We start from the raw sequence: 16814 nt of genomic DNA on the forward strand, positions 1-16814 counted from the left end.
ATCAGATGTTCTTGAACTGAACATGTATTTTTTATAAAGAAATGAATACATGCATTCTATGTTTTGATGGCTTTCATCCAAAAGATATGTTCTATTGACTTTTACAGCTTTGAGAAATGAATTATAACCATAAAACTTCTTTAAAAAATCAAAACCTACGTTCTCCATTTTTCTTTAATTCAAAGAAAACAAGCAAATACATTGAATTGATATCCCCCGCCAATATGCTTCTGGACACAAAAGTGCAATATTTGACACTCAGCTAAAAAAGCATTTTTTTAAGATACAAAGGGCCATAACTCCGTTATTAACAGATGGTGTACAATGCCATTTGGCATGCATCATCCTCTTATCCATATAATAATTATACTCATACCAAGTTTCAATGAAATCCACCAAAGCACTTCCAAGATATGGCTCCGGACACAAAAGTGCGGGACGGACGGACGGACAATGCCAAAACAATATCACTCCGCCTATGGTGGGGGATAATTAACCAGGTTAACACCAGTGATTCATATCTTGAATATGTTACAGTGTGAAGCCGCCAATTTTTACCTGAATAAAAATGTTTTGTAAAACAAAATCAATAACAATATAGTTTTTTGTTTTTTTCTTCGAAGTTCATGAAGATCATAATTAGAATAGCCTTGTTGAGTTGACAAATATTTATCAAAATTTGTCTTAAATTTTAAATCACAGCTGAAATTTGGCAAGCTCTTGATATTTTAGTGAAACATGTTCAATTTAAAAATTGATGTTGTCTTGTGTTATGCGTAGACACCTGGATTACCTGTACAAAACTCCACCTTTCATATATGGTGACCACAAACCCAACTAATATAAGTTAAATGAGGAGTAAATCCTAGATGAGAAATAAGAGCGTCAAACACTTCACCAACCAGGCCAGCCATTTAACAAGAGCTGTTTCAAGACCCCACTGGTTGATAATTCTTCTGCTTTAATAGTTCCGTAAAGACTCAGTCATAAGTCTACCTGCTCATAAGTCAGGGGGGGGGAGGGGGGGGTATAAAGTGTTACGAACATTTGCCATTTTTTGTATGATCACTTCATAAGTTGGGTCAAAATTTAATAAAACCAGCAAAAATGAAAATCAGCGTAGGTAAAATTGCGACACTTTTTTATTCATTGCCCGATTCTTTGACTCAACTGTTTAAATAATTGTATTTTATTTAATAATCCAAATAGTAGTTAAAAATAACCTCACTGGGCATTTTCTGATAGTGATATATTTGAAGTTTCCATTGAATATCTGTAGTTCTTTCGACAGCAGCATACAATTATCACCCCAAAAACATGTATGAAGTTTTAAATAAATATCTTGAGTTGATAAAGAGATATGGATTTTTTTAGCTAACTTTAACTTGTCTTTTGTTAGAACACAAACATCCATAATTTTGCTTAAATGCTGTCTCAGTCTTCGGTCTTGCTTAATTAAAGACTCTTAAGACATGTGTGAAGTTATGGTTATATCTTCACAATTAGGATAACAAATTAATAATTGTTGGTAACAAACAGTAACCTGACTGTTCAAAGTACAAAATGAGGCATACATTATGGGCCTCAATCAGAGACCTAAAAAGTCCCAAAGTCATGTGCGATTTTTTATTTGAATATATTTACTTAAAAAAATATATAGATACAGTTGTTGCCCACAAAATGTTACCGGAAATTATTGCAAACAAACAATGACCTGCACTTTTAAGTACAATAATTCTTACAATTTGTGTATAATTTATGGGCCTTTAGCAACAAATCCATATACTGTCCCAGAAACTGTGCGTGCATTTTCATGTGATAATATGTTTAGTTACAGAGATGTTTAACTTGCACACAAACCTTACACTAAATCTTAGAAAGGGGCATAATTCTGCTAAATTGCAGAAGAGAATTATGGGCCTTGTTCAATGGGCTCACAGTTTTAGTCATGATGATTGACAGTTTATAAAGACACAGATTTTAACACATAGTTTAAGTTATTTTTAAATATCTGTTGCTGATATAATGATATGGAGTTTTTTCATGCAAGTATAATAAGGGGCATAATTCTACTTAATTGAATTGTCAAGCTACAATGATCCAGATTTAAAAAATGTACACACAATAATTTGAAGCTAAAACCTCTCCAACAAATGAACTTCTATCACAAAATCATACTAGAAATGGCGTGGCAGAGACCGACGCATATCCCCACGCCGCATGTTTGACCCAGGGGGCACCCCAGGGTTGGTAATGGGGCCCTGCATAGTTGAGATTGACCGTATTGTCATAAGAGATGTTCAATATCAATTGGAAGTGAATCGGTGTATAAATGAAAAAGTTAATGTAAAATAACATAAAACAAGAGATGTGTTTGTCAGAAACACAATGCCCCCTCCTGCACCCCTTTGATTTATTTACACAAAAATCATTTGGCAGGTCATTACTTACCTCCCTTTAAAGCTTATTACTTCCCTTTGATTTGTTTTTTTTTACCTTTGACCTTGACCTTTCACCACTCAAAATGTGCAGCTCCATGCGATACACATGCATGCCAAATATCAAGTTGATATCTTCAATATTGCAAAAGCTATGGCCAATGCACCATATCCGGGCATAAAAATGAGTGAAAATCTCTTACCCAGCCCCACCCCAACGCCCATAACTTTTGACCAAGGGGTTGTATCAAAATTCCAAATAGTGCATGGTCCCACATATGCTCATAGCTACCATGTGTGTAAGTTTCAAGGTTCTAGTGCTTATAGTGTAGGAGGAGATAGTGGCCAGGACAGACAGACTAACAGACGGACAGACAGAGGAGATAACCACAATATCCCCACGCTTTTCAAAAAGCATGGGAAAGCATGGGGATAATAAACTTGGCTTTGAAACTCTGCCATTGCCACCACATGTTGTGGGTAATTAGAGACCACTCCAGTGAAGCATGGAATAGAACATCAGAAAAGTGCACCCTTAGTGTGAACATGTGGCATCCTTTTCAGATCATACAATAGCCTGGTAGTAATCTTGGAGTAAAGACAGAAAAACACAGGAAAATGGTATCTAAGACTCAGTTCCTTCATTTTGTTTGTATACAGAGATCTAATATTGCCATTTATTACCCACAATTCAATACAAATATATATATAAAATTTAAATATTAGATCATACATTTTTACTCTAGAATATATTTTTATTTACATAAAGAATTATGCCTTGCACTGGTAGCAGCACAGAGAACTGTTTATATCATACAATTTTAGTTTTTGCTACATGCAACTTTAAATAATATTTATTAGTCATGCACATTTTCATCATCCACTTTAAAGTTATGTATATTAATAAGTGCACAGACAGCCAAGGGAAAATCTCTATATGCCTTATATGCCCTAACCCTACCTAAAAGGAAGCAAAGAGTCCATGCATACACTTACTAAATCTGAGTCGCTGTCTTAATCTGATGTGTTGGATGTGAATGTGGGGCATGAGCTGCAGAAGGAAACTGGATAGCTGTTGACCCATGGTAATCTCACAACTGCAACCTCAGGTCAAGAACACAGAGTCTGCATGGCCTCAAACACTTAATATCCCAGCCCAATAACAAGCCTTTTCTAGTTCCATTATAAGTCATATATGAGCTTGTCCTTCTTTTCTTTGACGTTCTTGAAAAGTCATCTTACATAATATATTTTGAGGTATCTGAAAAAAAAGACAACAAAAAACAATTTAAAATAAAACATGGATATAATGTGTTTATTAAAACACACGAATTGGCCAATCAGGAAACATACACATACAATATGAACTAGAACTTGTCACACTCTAAGGCACATGGTACTTTAAATGTCACAAAATGTTCCTATAAACCAGATAGGGAATAAGTCACGCATGCTGTCAAGAATACCAATCATTATATAATTGATTAATAAATTATTTCTAACTTATTTACTTGGTTTTAAGGTGTTTGGCTGTAAGAGAGGGTCATGACTTTTTATTTGTCTTGATTATTAGTTGGTTTAAAAAATCTCCATAAAAAGCTATTTGTAATTTACTGCATAATTGACACATTTCTTCTTTAAAACCACATTAAAACCAGGTTCAAACTTGCAGCTGAGTTGAGTTTGAGGAATTTGTAAGGAGCTTTAATCTCCCAATGTAGGAAACTGCTGAAACCACTAACACCCATGACTGTGCCATGATTGACACTCATCATAATAATGGACATGTAATATGCAGCGGAAAATGTGGCAAGCAAACAATAACCAAACTTGCCCAACTTCAAAGATGAAAAATTATGCATCGTTGTAAATGCCATCGTTGACAACGTCCTCTCAATGCATTTGCTTTTAACTGACATGATGCCAGCTGTAAAACAAATATCTTCTACATAACCTTATCAGCCAATCACCACTCAGGCACCCAAATACCCGTAGCCCACACATAAGTGAATGCAATAACATACATGCCATGCATCCATTCTGATCTGTCTCTGTTGCCCTGTAGATACACAGTAAATGACAAGTCTCCAACTCTTTAGAAATCGGAAACGTTTCCTGTCTTTACAGTCAAGAAAATACAGTAAGTGTAACCTTGACATATGAACAATTGGAACATGTCTTTCATAATACACATCATCACCACATATATTGTACATTTGTTGTTTGATACCTTAGCAACCTGTATTATGCTCAAATATGTCATTCGACCTCTATGTTTGACCTTGACATTCAAGCCAGGGACACAGCTGACTCCAAGTAAAGAACTTTTGTAGTCAGATATTTTACACTTATTAAATGATGAATAATAGAAGTAACTATTGCTTTGACAGCCATGCAAGTTTGACCTTTACCTTTCAGCTGCACACCATATTTTTTGGTATGTGTATTGATCAACTATCAAACAAAACAAATATAATCTTACTCCAAAAAAAACACCAACATGTTCAATATTAACCAGAAAGCTTTGTTAAGGTAATACAGTACAACATACTTTTGAGTCTCATCCAGGTAAACTGCCATGATGTGCCACCCACCTTCTGATGATAAGGTTGCAAATTAACCGTTACATTATCCAGAAAAGTTTAAGACCCTGCAACAGTTAGAACAAAATGTCAATAAAAAGGAAAAATGATTATAAATGTAAACAAGACATGTGTCCATATGGCACAGATGCCCCCCCCCCCCCCCTTGACCATTGAGGTAATTAGACAGGTGATACATGGAACATTATCTAGTCTCCTGATGTTTGTCATTTGTGGTAAATTGTTTTAAAATTGAAATGATGAATTTAAAAAAGTCATACAGGTAGACTAACACATCAAAATTCAGGTAAGTATCTGAAAGTATTTTGGAAAATAATGCAACCAAGTGTAATTAAAGAGAAAATGGTTGAGTCCAAGACTACCGGTAATAACTTCGTTAAAAAATCAATGGACTGGATCAAAACTCGAATTGATTAGTAAGTCATGTAGGTACAGTCCAACCTGTCAATAAAGACCACTCAAGGGATTTGGTCGTTGTGGTCTTTGTTCACAGGTGGCCTTTATTCGCAGGGTCGCTCGAAACTTTGCAAAATATGCTAGTAGTTTTTTATCAGGTACCTTATCTATGTATGTGCTCTATTGTTTAAATGTTTGAATACTTATGCATGTATAATGAAATAAAGGATTGAAAACACAGTTTTGTTTTACATTTGTATATTTATTACATGTTGTATTTCTATTCCCTTATGTTTTTATTATTTATTTAATTTATCATATACTGTTTAAATAACTATTGACATACATGTATACGTACATGTACATGTAATTCTACAGACAACAAATTACAAAATACACATAACATAGCAAACATTTATACATTAAATACATGAATCACTACTACACAACCAGTAAAGATGACAATAAACGACAATAAATGACATCTGATATTTATATAAGACTGTCTACAACTGTGTCCTTTACCTAACAAACTAATGACCTTAACGCGTTCTTCCAACGTCAAGAACTTGCACTTGGAAGCCATGATGGTTAACTTGAACTGACCATTTACTTTTCTGTAATCTATGAACGTCTTATTACAGAGAAATTTAAGAAGAGAATGACTATCAAAATGGTTGTCTTTAATAGACATCGTAAATGATATGAAACCGTTAATTTCCTTAATGAGTTTATGAAAGCCCCAAATTTGTCTTTGATATTTTCGGCAATTAGTACATTAATCGCGAGTCACTTAAATACAAAGGCAAATGTTTACACTTTTGACAAACTGTCAAATGCATAAAAGAAGCAGGCGACTACCAATTAGCAATGCATGTTAAATAAACAAACAACTGCTATCGAGTGCAATAAACTGTCACTTGCCAATATGTCCATAGCGACCGACGAGTCCACTGGTAAGATGTGTATCACGTGACTACGCAGCGTCCTGGTGGCCATTTTGTTTTTTAAAAGTTGCGAAATCATTGATTTTTATGATTGCAGTGGTCGTTGTAAGCTATCAAAATGGAGATTTGGGAATGTAAAAGGGTGGTCGTTGGTCTTTGTTCACAGGTGGGCTTTATTCGCAGGTTCAATATATAGTGAAATCGTTCGGGAGGAAATCGGTGTGGTCGTTATTGACTGTTGGTCGCTATTAACAGGCTGTCGCTCGGGCAGGTTGGACTGTAGACTCACAAACCGAAAATTTAGGTCAGTATCTGAAAGCATTTATGATTTTTGGAAAAGGATAATTTTAAAGAAAAATCTTTAGTCCGAGGCTTGTTCTTATGTCAAAAGCCCATGGGCCTAAACAAAATTGGTTCTTGACCTGTAAGTAATGTAGGTTGACTCTTGCACCAAACATCAGGTCAATATTCGCAAGCGTTTAGGAAAAAAGTCAAGAAAACTGTTATCCTAGAGAAAAGTCCAATGCGCATTTTTGAAGCCATATATTTGACCTTTGACCTTGAAGGATGACCTTGACCTTTCACCACTCAAAATGTGCAGCTCCATGAGATACACATGCATTCCAAATATGAAGTTGCTATCTTCAATATTGCAAAAGTTATGACCAAGGTTAAAGTTTTGGGACAGACACAAACACACACATACAATGACAGACAGACAGACAGACAGGCCAAAAACAATATACCCCCAATCATTCGATCTGGGGGCATAAAAACTCATGAAACAGTCAGTGCGACTGCTGTTAGCCACCCTACCAAGGGCATAATACAAATGTTCAGTTTGTTCTGCAAAATGATCTTGGATATGCAAAACTAACAGACACCACTTATATAGATTAAACATAATTATTTATATGATACATTCGGAAACAAAACATTAGGGACCAACAGACCCTTTGTGTATAAGTAATATGTATTATTAATGAACATATGAAAGGTTCATTTCTATATGTTCATTATCATTATGTAGATAACAAGGGCACATAACTCAGATATAAGTTGATCATGACTCATAAGAATTCTGATTTGCACATCTATGCTTCATGGAGATGACATTTTCCAAGGTTCAAACAAATTGCAATTTCCTTCTAAAGGTTGAAGCTAGAAGCTCCACAAACTTAAACTATTTATATCACAGCCATTCCTAAGTCATGGTCTCCAAAATCGTACTCCAATATATCCAAGCTTAACCTTTATTTGCAGAGATATAATCAATATCATGTACAACATCATGTTACATCTTTACTATATTTGCATAGAGAATGAGTTAAGCGTGGTCATGAAATAAACCTTTCCATTGTGACCTTGACTTTTGAGTGACAGCATGGGCCATGTTCTTGACACATTGTCTGATCATGGGTATTACTTAAAATTCTTTAACCCTTTGCATGCTGGGAAATTTGTAGTATGCTAAAATTTTGTCTGCTGAATTTCTAAAATAAGCATTTTCTTTGATTTTTTTCAAAGAATACTATCAGAATAGCGAACAGTTTGGATCCTGATGAGACGCCACGTTCTGTGGCGTCTCATCTGGATCCAAACTGTTTGCAAAGGCCTTCAAAATTCGGTTCCAGCACTGAAAGAGTTAAGGAATAACGATACATATCAGATATGAAAAGCAAAATGTTGACCTTGACCTTGAATTGTGACCTAAACATTTGAAGGACAAGAATCTTTTATGTGTTACACACATCTTCAGTTCAAAGTGATTCATATTCAGTTATTTTAAAATAACATTAAGCCATGCAGACAAGAAATAATTATTTCCACTTATTGACATTAGCCTGGGTCATGCACAACCATCACAAAGGTAAACAGTGGAAATAAAACATGGGCAAATGGATGGGTTTAGCTACTGAGGAGTCACTTGAATGGGAGGGATACACATTTCTGACTCTTTTTAATTTTTTCGGCGTTAGCTGTATACACCAGCTTTTCACCTTAGCCTGACCTTTGTTAGCGTCCAATAGAATTCAAATAAAACTTCCCGCGGCCAAGTACAGATGAATACACTTCATTGACTGCATTGGCTGATTTGAGAATACGACCAGAACATTGGAAACATGTCCGCGTCTTTGTAACACTGTTTTACTGCGTGTTCAGCATGAAACAATTTTATATATAATGAAAAGGCTTAATAGATAGAACAGTTTTACACTCAATCTCGACATCAATACAGTTTGTGCGTCCACCTTTTATTTTCAGAAGATTTTCAGCGCGAAAACTTTTGCACTTAAAGGCTATGTTCTCATATTTAGTACTAACTTCCATATTCCTGTCAACATGTTAACATGTTAAAGTATAGAGAGCAGTGGAAGCGAAGACTCACTTTAATGCATTGCATTTCAACTCGCGAGGTATATCGGGTCAATTTGCGGCCACTGTGTGTGAATGTCAGAGTTTACATACAGGTCATCGCTGCGTCTCTACCCTATGTGCTGATCGAAGTTCGCGGCAAGGAAAATAATCGTTACATAATAAAGACGCTATAGCGTGAACTAGGTGAACTGGAATTTTCTTTAGACCAGACAGATGTTAAATGAAGATATTCAGCGATATCATATGGTATGTAAATAATAGATTCTTAATGTGTTTTACAACAATACCATGATAAATATTATTTTTAATTAATTTAACAAGAATTATGCCATCATATTGACTAATGAATTAAGCATGAGCGCAATGATTCTCGATACTGTTAATAATCGAATCAAATAGCAACGCCAGACAAACCACTAAAACAGGTTTGTTCAAAGAACGCGCGTATAAATATTTAAAATATGTACGGATACTTCGCGTGTGGCCGATTGACTCATATGTTTTAATTTCACTTCCATTCCTCTTTTGGTTTTCTGTTTTGTATCTATACGTTTATGACCAGCAATATGTAATAATGTAAAATAAGCCGCGAAAACTCCGCGTATCATCCCGTACTGCGTTTGCTGCAGCTAAGAACTGCACAGAAAAAGACATTCGCTATCTTTGATCTCATTCATTGAAGTCTTTACCTTTCATTAACTGCAACCACAATCAACGCCGTATATCTTTTTTAAAGATATTTCTTGTTTAATTTGCACAATGCCATTGATATTTAAATACATATCAGTTTATTGATTTACTTGGATTTAAAGCATTTAACGGTCCTATAATAACAATTCTTACCAAGATGCATCCATGTTTTATTTTGGTACAACAATTTTTAATCAAATCAGCTTTTCACAAATTTAAGACCTTGCATAAGTATCTGCTATTGAAAATCTGCAACATTTCTGTCCCAAGAATTGAAGTGATTCCCTAGAAACACACTTAGAAAGAGATGATAATATTGCATTACCAAAATGTTGAACAGAAAATACAAATATATTTATCAAATATTGCTATTATCATATTTGTATTAAACTTTTTTGTGTCAATTGATTTCATATTATCTTCATATATCTTCTACACTATACCAGTCTCAATTCCATACATTTAATTCTTAACGAAAAATAAAAAATTAACATATATTTTCATAACACAAATAAAAACTTATATCATACAGAAACATGTAACTACGATTTAATTTGAATATAACGACACCAAATTAAAAAAGAGATTAGAAAGCAAAACAAAACACTTTTGCTTACCATAATTAACCTTCAATACCAGCACGCAAAAACAATTAACTAAATACCTGTACAAAAAAATCACTGTGCTGTAAAAAGCATGCAATGGGCGCCAATATTGCTGGGTAAGAGGTTCCAATTGCCAGTTAAGTATTAGGCCAGGGAGGAGCCACACCTCTTAACCCTTTGCATGCTGGGAAATTTGTCATCTGCTAAAATGTCTTCTGCTGAATTTCTAAAATTAGCATTTTCTTCGATTTTGTTCAAAGAACACTATCAGAATAGCAAACAGTTTGGATCCTGATGAGACGCCACGTTTTGTGGCGTCTCATCTGGATCCAAACTCTTTGCAAAGGCCTTCAAAATTCGGTTCCCGCACTGAAAGGGTTAACCAGGAGACTTCATGGTAGAACTCACTGTGCATTTTACTGAGCTTCAAATATAAAACTTGTATCACTGGACAACTAAATATTAGTGTTAGTAGTAGTAGTACATGTACTACAAATAGTCGTAGAACAAATATATGTAGTGGTAGTAGTTATACATGAAGCAGCAGCAACAGCTTAAGAAAAAGTAGTATAATGTTTGTTTGTATTCTTTATAATTATGTTGTTATGATTATTATACATTATACTTTTGCAATAAAGATTTACTTACATGGATAACATGCTAGAATCCCTTGAATGCTAGAATCCTATTGAAATATGATATAAATAGTTTGCAACACTAATATATATAGCATTTGCGTTCAATCACATTTTAACAAGAATAACACACTGTACAAAACATGAGCTGAAACAGCTGAAGTAAAATAATTGAATCATGAATTATCTATAATGTATATTGAACAAACATGGTCTTTGCTTATGGCTTTCGGATGTGACATAATTTCCATAAATTGTTAAACTGACTTGAGGTCACTATCAAGAGAAGAGTTCTTGAATTACCTTCCTCTAGGAAATGCTGGAATTAAGTGGTGAATAAACTATGCTATGATTAAATAAGTCCTATCTTGAAATTAAAATAAATGAATAATGCTTTTTTTGCTTCATGTTGTGTTTGGTCTCAGAATACATAAATGTACAAGGGAAGGTCCTTAACTTATGTTTATAATGTACAGCTCTTTCAGAATGTAGTTTTTCACTAAAGAATAATTTTTGGAGTCTGCATCTTCAACTGGAGTAATTAACAGTGATTAATCATCAAATTAATTTATCTTTTTATTTAAGTAATTAATTGAATGAATGCATTTATTCAACCTCCAAAGTACCACATGATTACTATCCAGTAGACAAAACATTATTTAAAGTTTGGGGATGATGATGGGTGGTGGATACTCAGCTTGCGCTAAATTGTGTAACAACACATCTACAATGTATCTTATCAAGGTCAAGGCCATATTTGAATAATTTACACAGTGATGGTAAATACAAACAATAACAAGAAACCGTTGGAGACGGGTGATGCTCCCCAAAGTTTTTTTTGTCACAATATTGCACTATATATTCAGATAAAAGGAAACGTCTTGAGGGGCGTAACCTTGGATAAAATAATACGATGGATGGTTTAGCAACTTAAAAATTTCAAAGGGCCATAACTCTCTAAATAAATCATCTAACCAGAACCCACAAATAGCATGCGCATCTCCTCAAGGTGGTAAAGCTTCCCATAAAGCTTCATTGAAGTCCAGTCATTAGTTGGGGAGAAATAGCCCGGACAAGAATTGCACTATATGTACAGTTTATAGAAAATTTCAAAGGGCCATAACTCTGTGAAAAATCATCCGACCGTAACCAGCTGATAATATGCACATCTCCTGTTGGTAGTGAAGCTTCCCATAAAATTTCATTGAATTCCTGTGATAAGTTGCTGAGAAATAGCTCGGACAAGAATTGCACTTTATGTACAATGGAAAATTTCAAAGGGCCATAACTCTGTGAAAAATCATCCGACCAGAACCGGCTGATAATATTCACATCTCTTCTTGGTAGTGAAGCTTCCCATAAAGTTTCATTGAATTGCGGTCATTAGTTGCTGAGAAATAGCCCGGACAAGAATTGCACTATATGTACAGTTAATGGAAAATTTAAAAGGGCCATAACTCTGTGAAAAATCATCCGACCAGAACCCGCTGATAATATGCACATCTCCTCTTGGTAGAGAATCTTCCCATAAAGTTTCATTGAATTCCGGTCATTAGTTGCTGAGAAATAGCCAGAACAAAAATTGTTCATGGACGGACACACGGACGGACAGACGAAGTGGTGACTATATGCTCCCCCCAAAAAAATTTGGGGGGAGCATAAAAACACTAACATAATAAAGTGTTTTAAAAGCATGTGATCAGTTTATATCTATCTGCAAGGTGTTATGCCCAGTGTCAAGCATACCATACTTTTTGCAAATATTTTTCTGTAAGCGCAACATCAACCTTTCATGATAGGACACAGGCATTACACCCAATACATCCTCTCCACAGGACTAGCAATGTTATTTTGATATTGCAGTTTGCCAAAAGTGTATGATGATCATTTAGTATTGATGTTTTGATATGACTAAGATCTTTCAGCTAGGTACATAGTCCTTGCATGCAACACTTCATCACTCTAAAACAAACATTTTTTGAAAGGTATTTTAAAATTGTTAAAATACTGATGAAATAACGATCTGTGAAAGCTATATAATGCCAATAATTAACCTTATTATTAATAAAGAAAATGACCTTTTAGCTGTTAAAATGACCTTTGAGCAATTGTAACAGCAAGTTGAAATGAGAATTGTTCTCAAAATTGAAAACATGTCTCGCAAGTTATTGATTTAAAAAAATAAATAGCCTGTACTGATAAACTGGATCATTCCCTTATTTGACTTTGACCTAAAAAATTGAGCTTGATCTTTGAGTAAATTACACAGTCATTCAAAGTAAAATGATGCTGATATATATGTCAAACATTACAGGTTCCATATTTTTAAATTGCAAAATAAATCACCAAATGTGAGTTGAAACTTGCAGCAGCTCCTTTACCACACTCAAATTACATGGTTTACCTCTATTATTAGTTTAATACAAATGGCATAAAACAACGAAATAATGTTAAGTTTTACCAAATTAAGTATTTAAATGTTTAAACTTTCAATCGCACTCATTTTTGTAAATTTTGCATTTCATCACATCGTAAATGTTTTTGATTTTCAATGGGTTCCTTTTCATACATTATTATGTAATGTACAAGGTTTTTATGTTTCGTTTCGGACACTGCAGTTGGTCTCATCAATAAATTTTGTAAGGAAAAAGAAATCTTTGTGTGTTCCTATATGTGAATAAGCTAGTCTATGAAATCCATATAAACCTTAATGTAATTTACAGCACAGTAATGAATTTTTGAGGTCTAATGTTATCCCCATGCTTTTCAGAGAAAAAGTGGGGATTATGTGGTTATCTCCGCTGTCCGTCCTGGCCACTATCTCCTCCTACACTATTAGAACTAGAACATTGAAACTTACCCACATGGTAGCCATGAGCATATGTGCGATGGTGACGGCCACTGAATTTTGATAAGACCCCTATGTCAAAAGTTATGGGGGTTGGGGTGTGGCCAGGTCAGAGATTTTCCTGCGACCGCAATATGAAAAGGGCTCATAACTACTGTGTCCCTTCAGATATTGCTTTCATATTTGGTATGCATGTGTATCTAGACAACAGCTTTCCATGCACCTACAATTTTTTACCCCTGTGACCTTGACCTTGAGGTCAGCGTTCAGGTTTCAAAATCTGCGACCGTGATTCGAAAAAGGCTCATAACTACTGTGTCCCTTCAGGTATTGCTTTCAAATTTGGTATGTATGTGTATCTAGACAACAGCTTTCCATGCGCATACAATGTATTACCCCCTTGTGACCTTTAACTTGAGGTCAGCATTCAGGTTTTGAAATCTAAGACCGCTATTCGAAAAAGGCTCATAACTACTGTGTTCCTTCAGATAATGCTTTCATATTTGGTATGCATGTGTATCTGGACAAGACCTTTCCATGTGCATACAATTTGTTGACCCCTGTGACCTTGACCTTGAAGTCAGCGTTCAGGTTTCGAAATCTGCGACCACGATTCGAAAAAGGCTCATACCTACTGTTTACTGTGTCCCTTCAGATATTGCTTTCATATTTGGTACGCATGTGTATCTGGACAAACACATTTCCATGCGCATGAAATGTTTTAACTTGGGGTCCACGTTCAGGTTTAGAAATCTGCGACCACGATACAAAAATCTCATAACTACTGTGTCCCTTCAGATATTGCTTTCATATTTGGTATGCATGTATATCTGGACAACACTTTTCCATGCGCATACAATTTTTGATCCCTGTGACCTTGACCTTGAACTTGAGGTCAGCGTTCAAGTTATGAAATCTGTGACTGCGATTCGAAAAAGGCTCATACCGACTGTGTCCCTTCAGATATTGCTTTCATATTTGGTACGCTGCTATGATGTGTATCTGGACAACACCTTTCCATGGGCATGAAATTTTTTAACTTTGGGTCCGCGTTCAGGTTTTGAAATCTGCAACCGCGATAAAAAAAAAAGCTCATAAATTCTGTGTCCCTTCAGATATTGCTTTCATATTTGGTACGCATGTGTATCTGGACAACACCTTTCCATGGGAATGAAATTTTTTAACTTGGGGTCCGCGTTCAGGTTTCGAAATCTGCAACCGCGATTTGAAAAAAAAAGCTCATAACTTCTGTGTCCCTTCAGATTTGTTTCATATTTGGTACATATGTGTATCTGGACAAGACCTTTCCATGCGCATAAAAATTCTGACCCCTGTGACCTTGAACTTAGGGTCCGCGTTTAGATTTCAAAATCTATTATGTGGTTATCTCCGCTGTCTGTCTGTCTGTCCGGGCCACTATCTCCTCCTACACTATAAGCACTAGAACCTTGAAACTTACACACATGGTAGCTATGAGCATATGTGCGACAGTGCACTATTTGGAATTTTGATCTGACCCCTGGGTCAAAAGTTATGGGGGTTGGGGACAGAGATTTTTACTCATTTTTTTTTAAGGTTATTTTACATGAACTTCTTCATTTCTACACCTATTTACTTCAAATTGATACTGAACATCTCTTATGACAATACGGTAAATCTCAACTATGCATGGCCCCATTACCAGCCCTGGGGCGCCCCTGGGTCAAACATGCGGCTTGGTGATACGCGTCTGCCTCTGCCACGCCATTTCTAGTTATATTCTCAATTACCAAGATAAGTATGTCTCTAACAACTCCTTAATCCGTCTATTTTACATATGGAAGATGAAAACAATCAAAGGTTTTGCCAAATAAAAATAAAGCTATAAATAAAACTAGGAATGTAAGTTTATTCTTATCATACAAATGCTAGGGCTGGGTTTACAATACAAACTTGAATATTTTGTTGAAAAGTGGGTCACTTGAAGTAAACAAGATTATTGCCAAGCAATATATGTCCCCTACCGGTGAAACTCCACCATTTTCAGATTTTTTAAAATTATCTATTTGTTGCCGTAGCAACCAAATTCTTGACGTAGGAACAAAATACAAAGATGGGCAAACTCTACATATTGCCATCTTTCCATGTTTCAAGTTTCATGAAAAAATATGAAGAACTTTTAAAGTTATCACAGAATCCAGAAAAGTGTGACGGACATACTGACAGACTGACAGACTGACAGACAGAGTGCAAACCATAAGTCCCCTCCGGTGAAACCGGTAGGTTACAACAATGCCTGCAAGTGTTACAGTATTGTTAAATGAAGGATTACTCTTCAAAACCATGAACGCTTACCAACTAAAAATTTAATTTGTTCATAATTGATTTGTACTTTTGTGCTGTTGCAGTATTTCACAACCAGAAAATGAGCAGCAACGAAAGAATGAGTGCAAAAGTACTCAATATTTCATTCACAATTACTTGCACACTATTAGAAACAAGCATGCACTGGAACAGCTGCAAGCTACACAGGCAAGAGATCTTAATGTTTTATACAACCATTATATTGTAATAAAAAAACATTTCAAGGTCTTTCAATTACATTTTCAAAGAAAACCATTTAAAAGTTTAATTTCAGAAACACTGATAAATTTAAGACTGTAAGTACACATATTAAAGGGACTTATTCACAGTTCGGCAAAACGACAATTAAAGTAATAGTTTCAAAAAGTCATGCATGCATTTTGATTAAACAAGCAAAATAACACTTTTGACTAAGAAAACTTTTACTCATATTGGTTCGTTAATGTATTATCGTCAAGCAAAATCAATAATAGTGTTTGTAACACTATTCCTCAATAATTTGGAAAATACGTTTAGTATAACAATAGCCTTTATAATTAGCTGATAAATGTTCAAGCCAGTATGGCCCTGTGGTGGTACACTAGGTCTTGCTTTAAGAGGGCCTCAGAGATCAAATCCATGGGTTGGCAATATAATATTTTTGAATTTACTTTTTTACTTATGGTTGCAATTAGTTAAGACTATTTAGAACAGTACAGATTTGTTAGTAAACATATTGAATGACGTTTTTTGAAAGTACGGATTTCTGTGAGCAAGTCCCTTTAGCCCTTTGCATGCTGGGAAATGTGTCGTCTGCTAAAATGTCGTCTGCTGAATTTCTAAAATTAGCATTTTCTTCGATTTTTTTTCAAAAAATATTATCAGAATAGCAAACAGTTTGGATCCAGAATGTGGCGTCTCATCTGGATCCAAACTGTTTGCAAAGGCCTT

The 16814-nt window shown here is 35.1% G+C and overlaps 1 protein-coding gene across 1 annotated transcript in view; it reads right to left on the reverse strand.

Moving 5' to 3' along the window:
• LOC127832262 (FYVE, RhoGEF and PH domain-containing protein 4-like) overlaps nt 1-10866 on the reverse strand; it is a 102962-nt gene extending 92096 nt beyond the window's left edge. The window contains exons 1-3 of the mRNA XM_052357629.1: nt 10707-10866; nt 4990-5088; nt 3435-3699 (exon numbers count right to left, since the gene is read on the reverse strand). Of these exons, the coding sequence (XP_052213589.1) occupies nt 3435-3522 (88 nt within the window). The 5' untranslated portion in view covers nt 3523-3699; nt 4990-5088; nt 10707-10866. The remainder of the gene's footprint in view (nt 1-3434; nt 3700-4989; nt 5089-10706) is intronic.
• Between the last annotated feature and the right edge of the window lie 5948 nt (nt 10867-16814).

Source organism: Dreissena polymorpha, chromosome 5 (assembly GCF_020536995.1).
Source record: "Dreissena polymorpha isolate Duluth1 chromosome 5, UMN_Dpol_1.0, whole genome shotgun sequence".
NCBI classification, from domain to species: Eukaryota; Metazoa; Mollusca; class Bivalvia; order Myida; family Dreissenidae; genus Dreissena; species Dreissena polymorpha.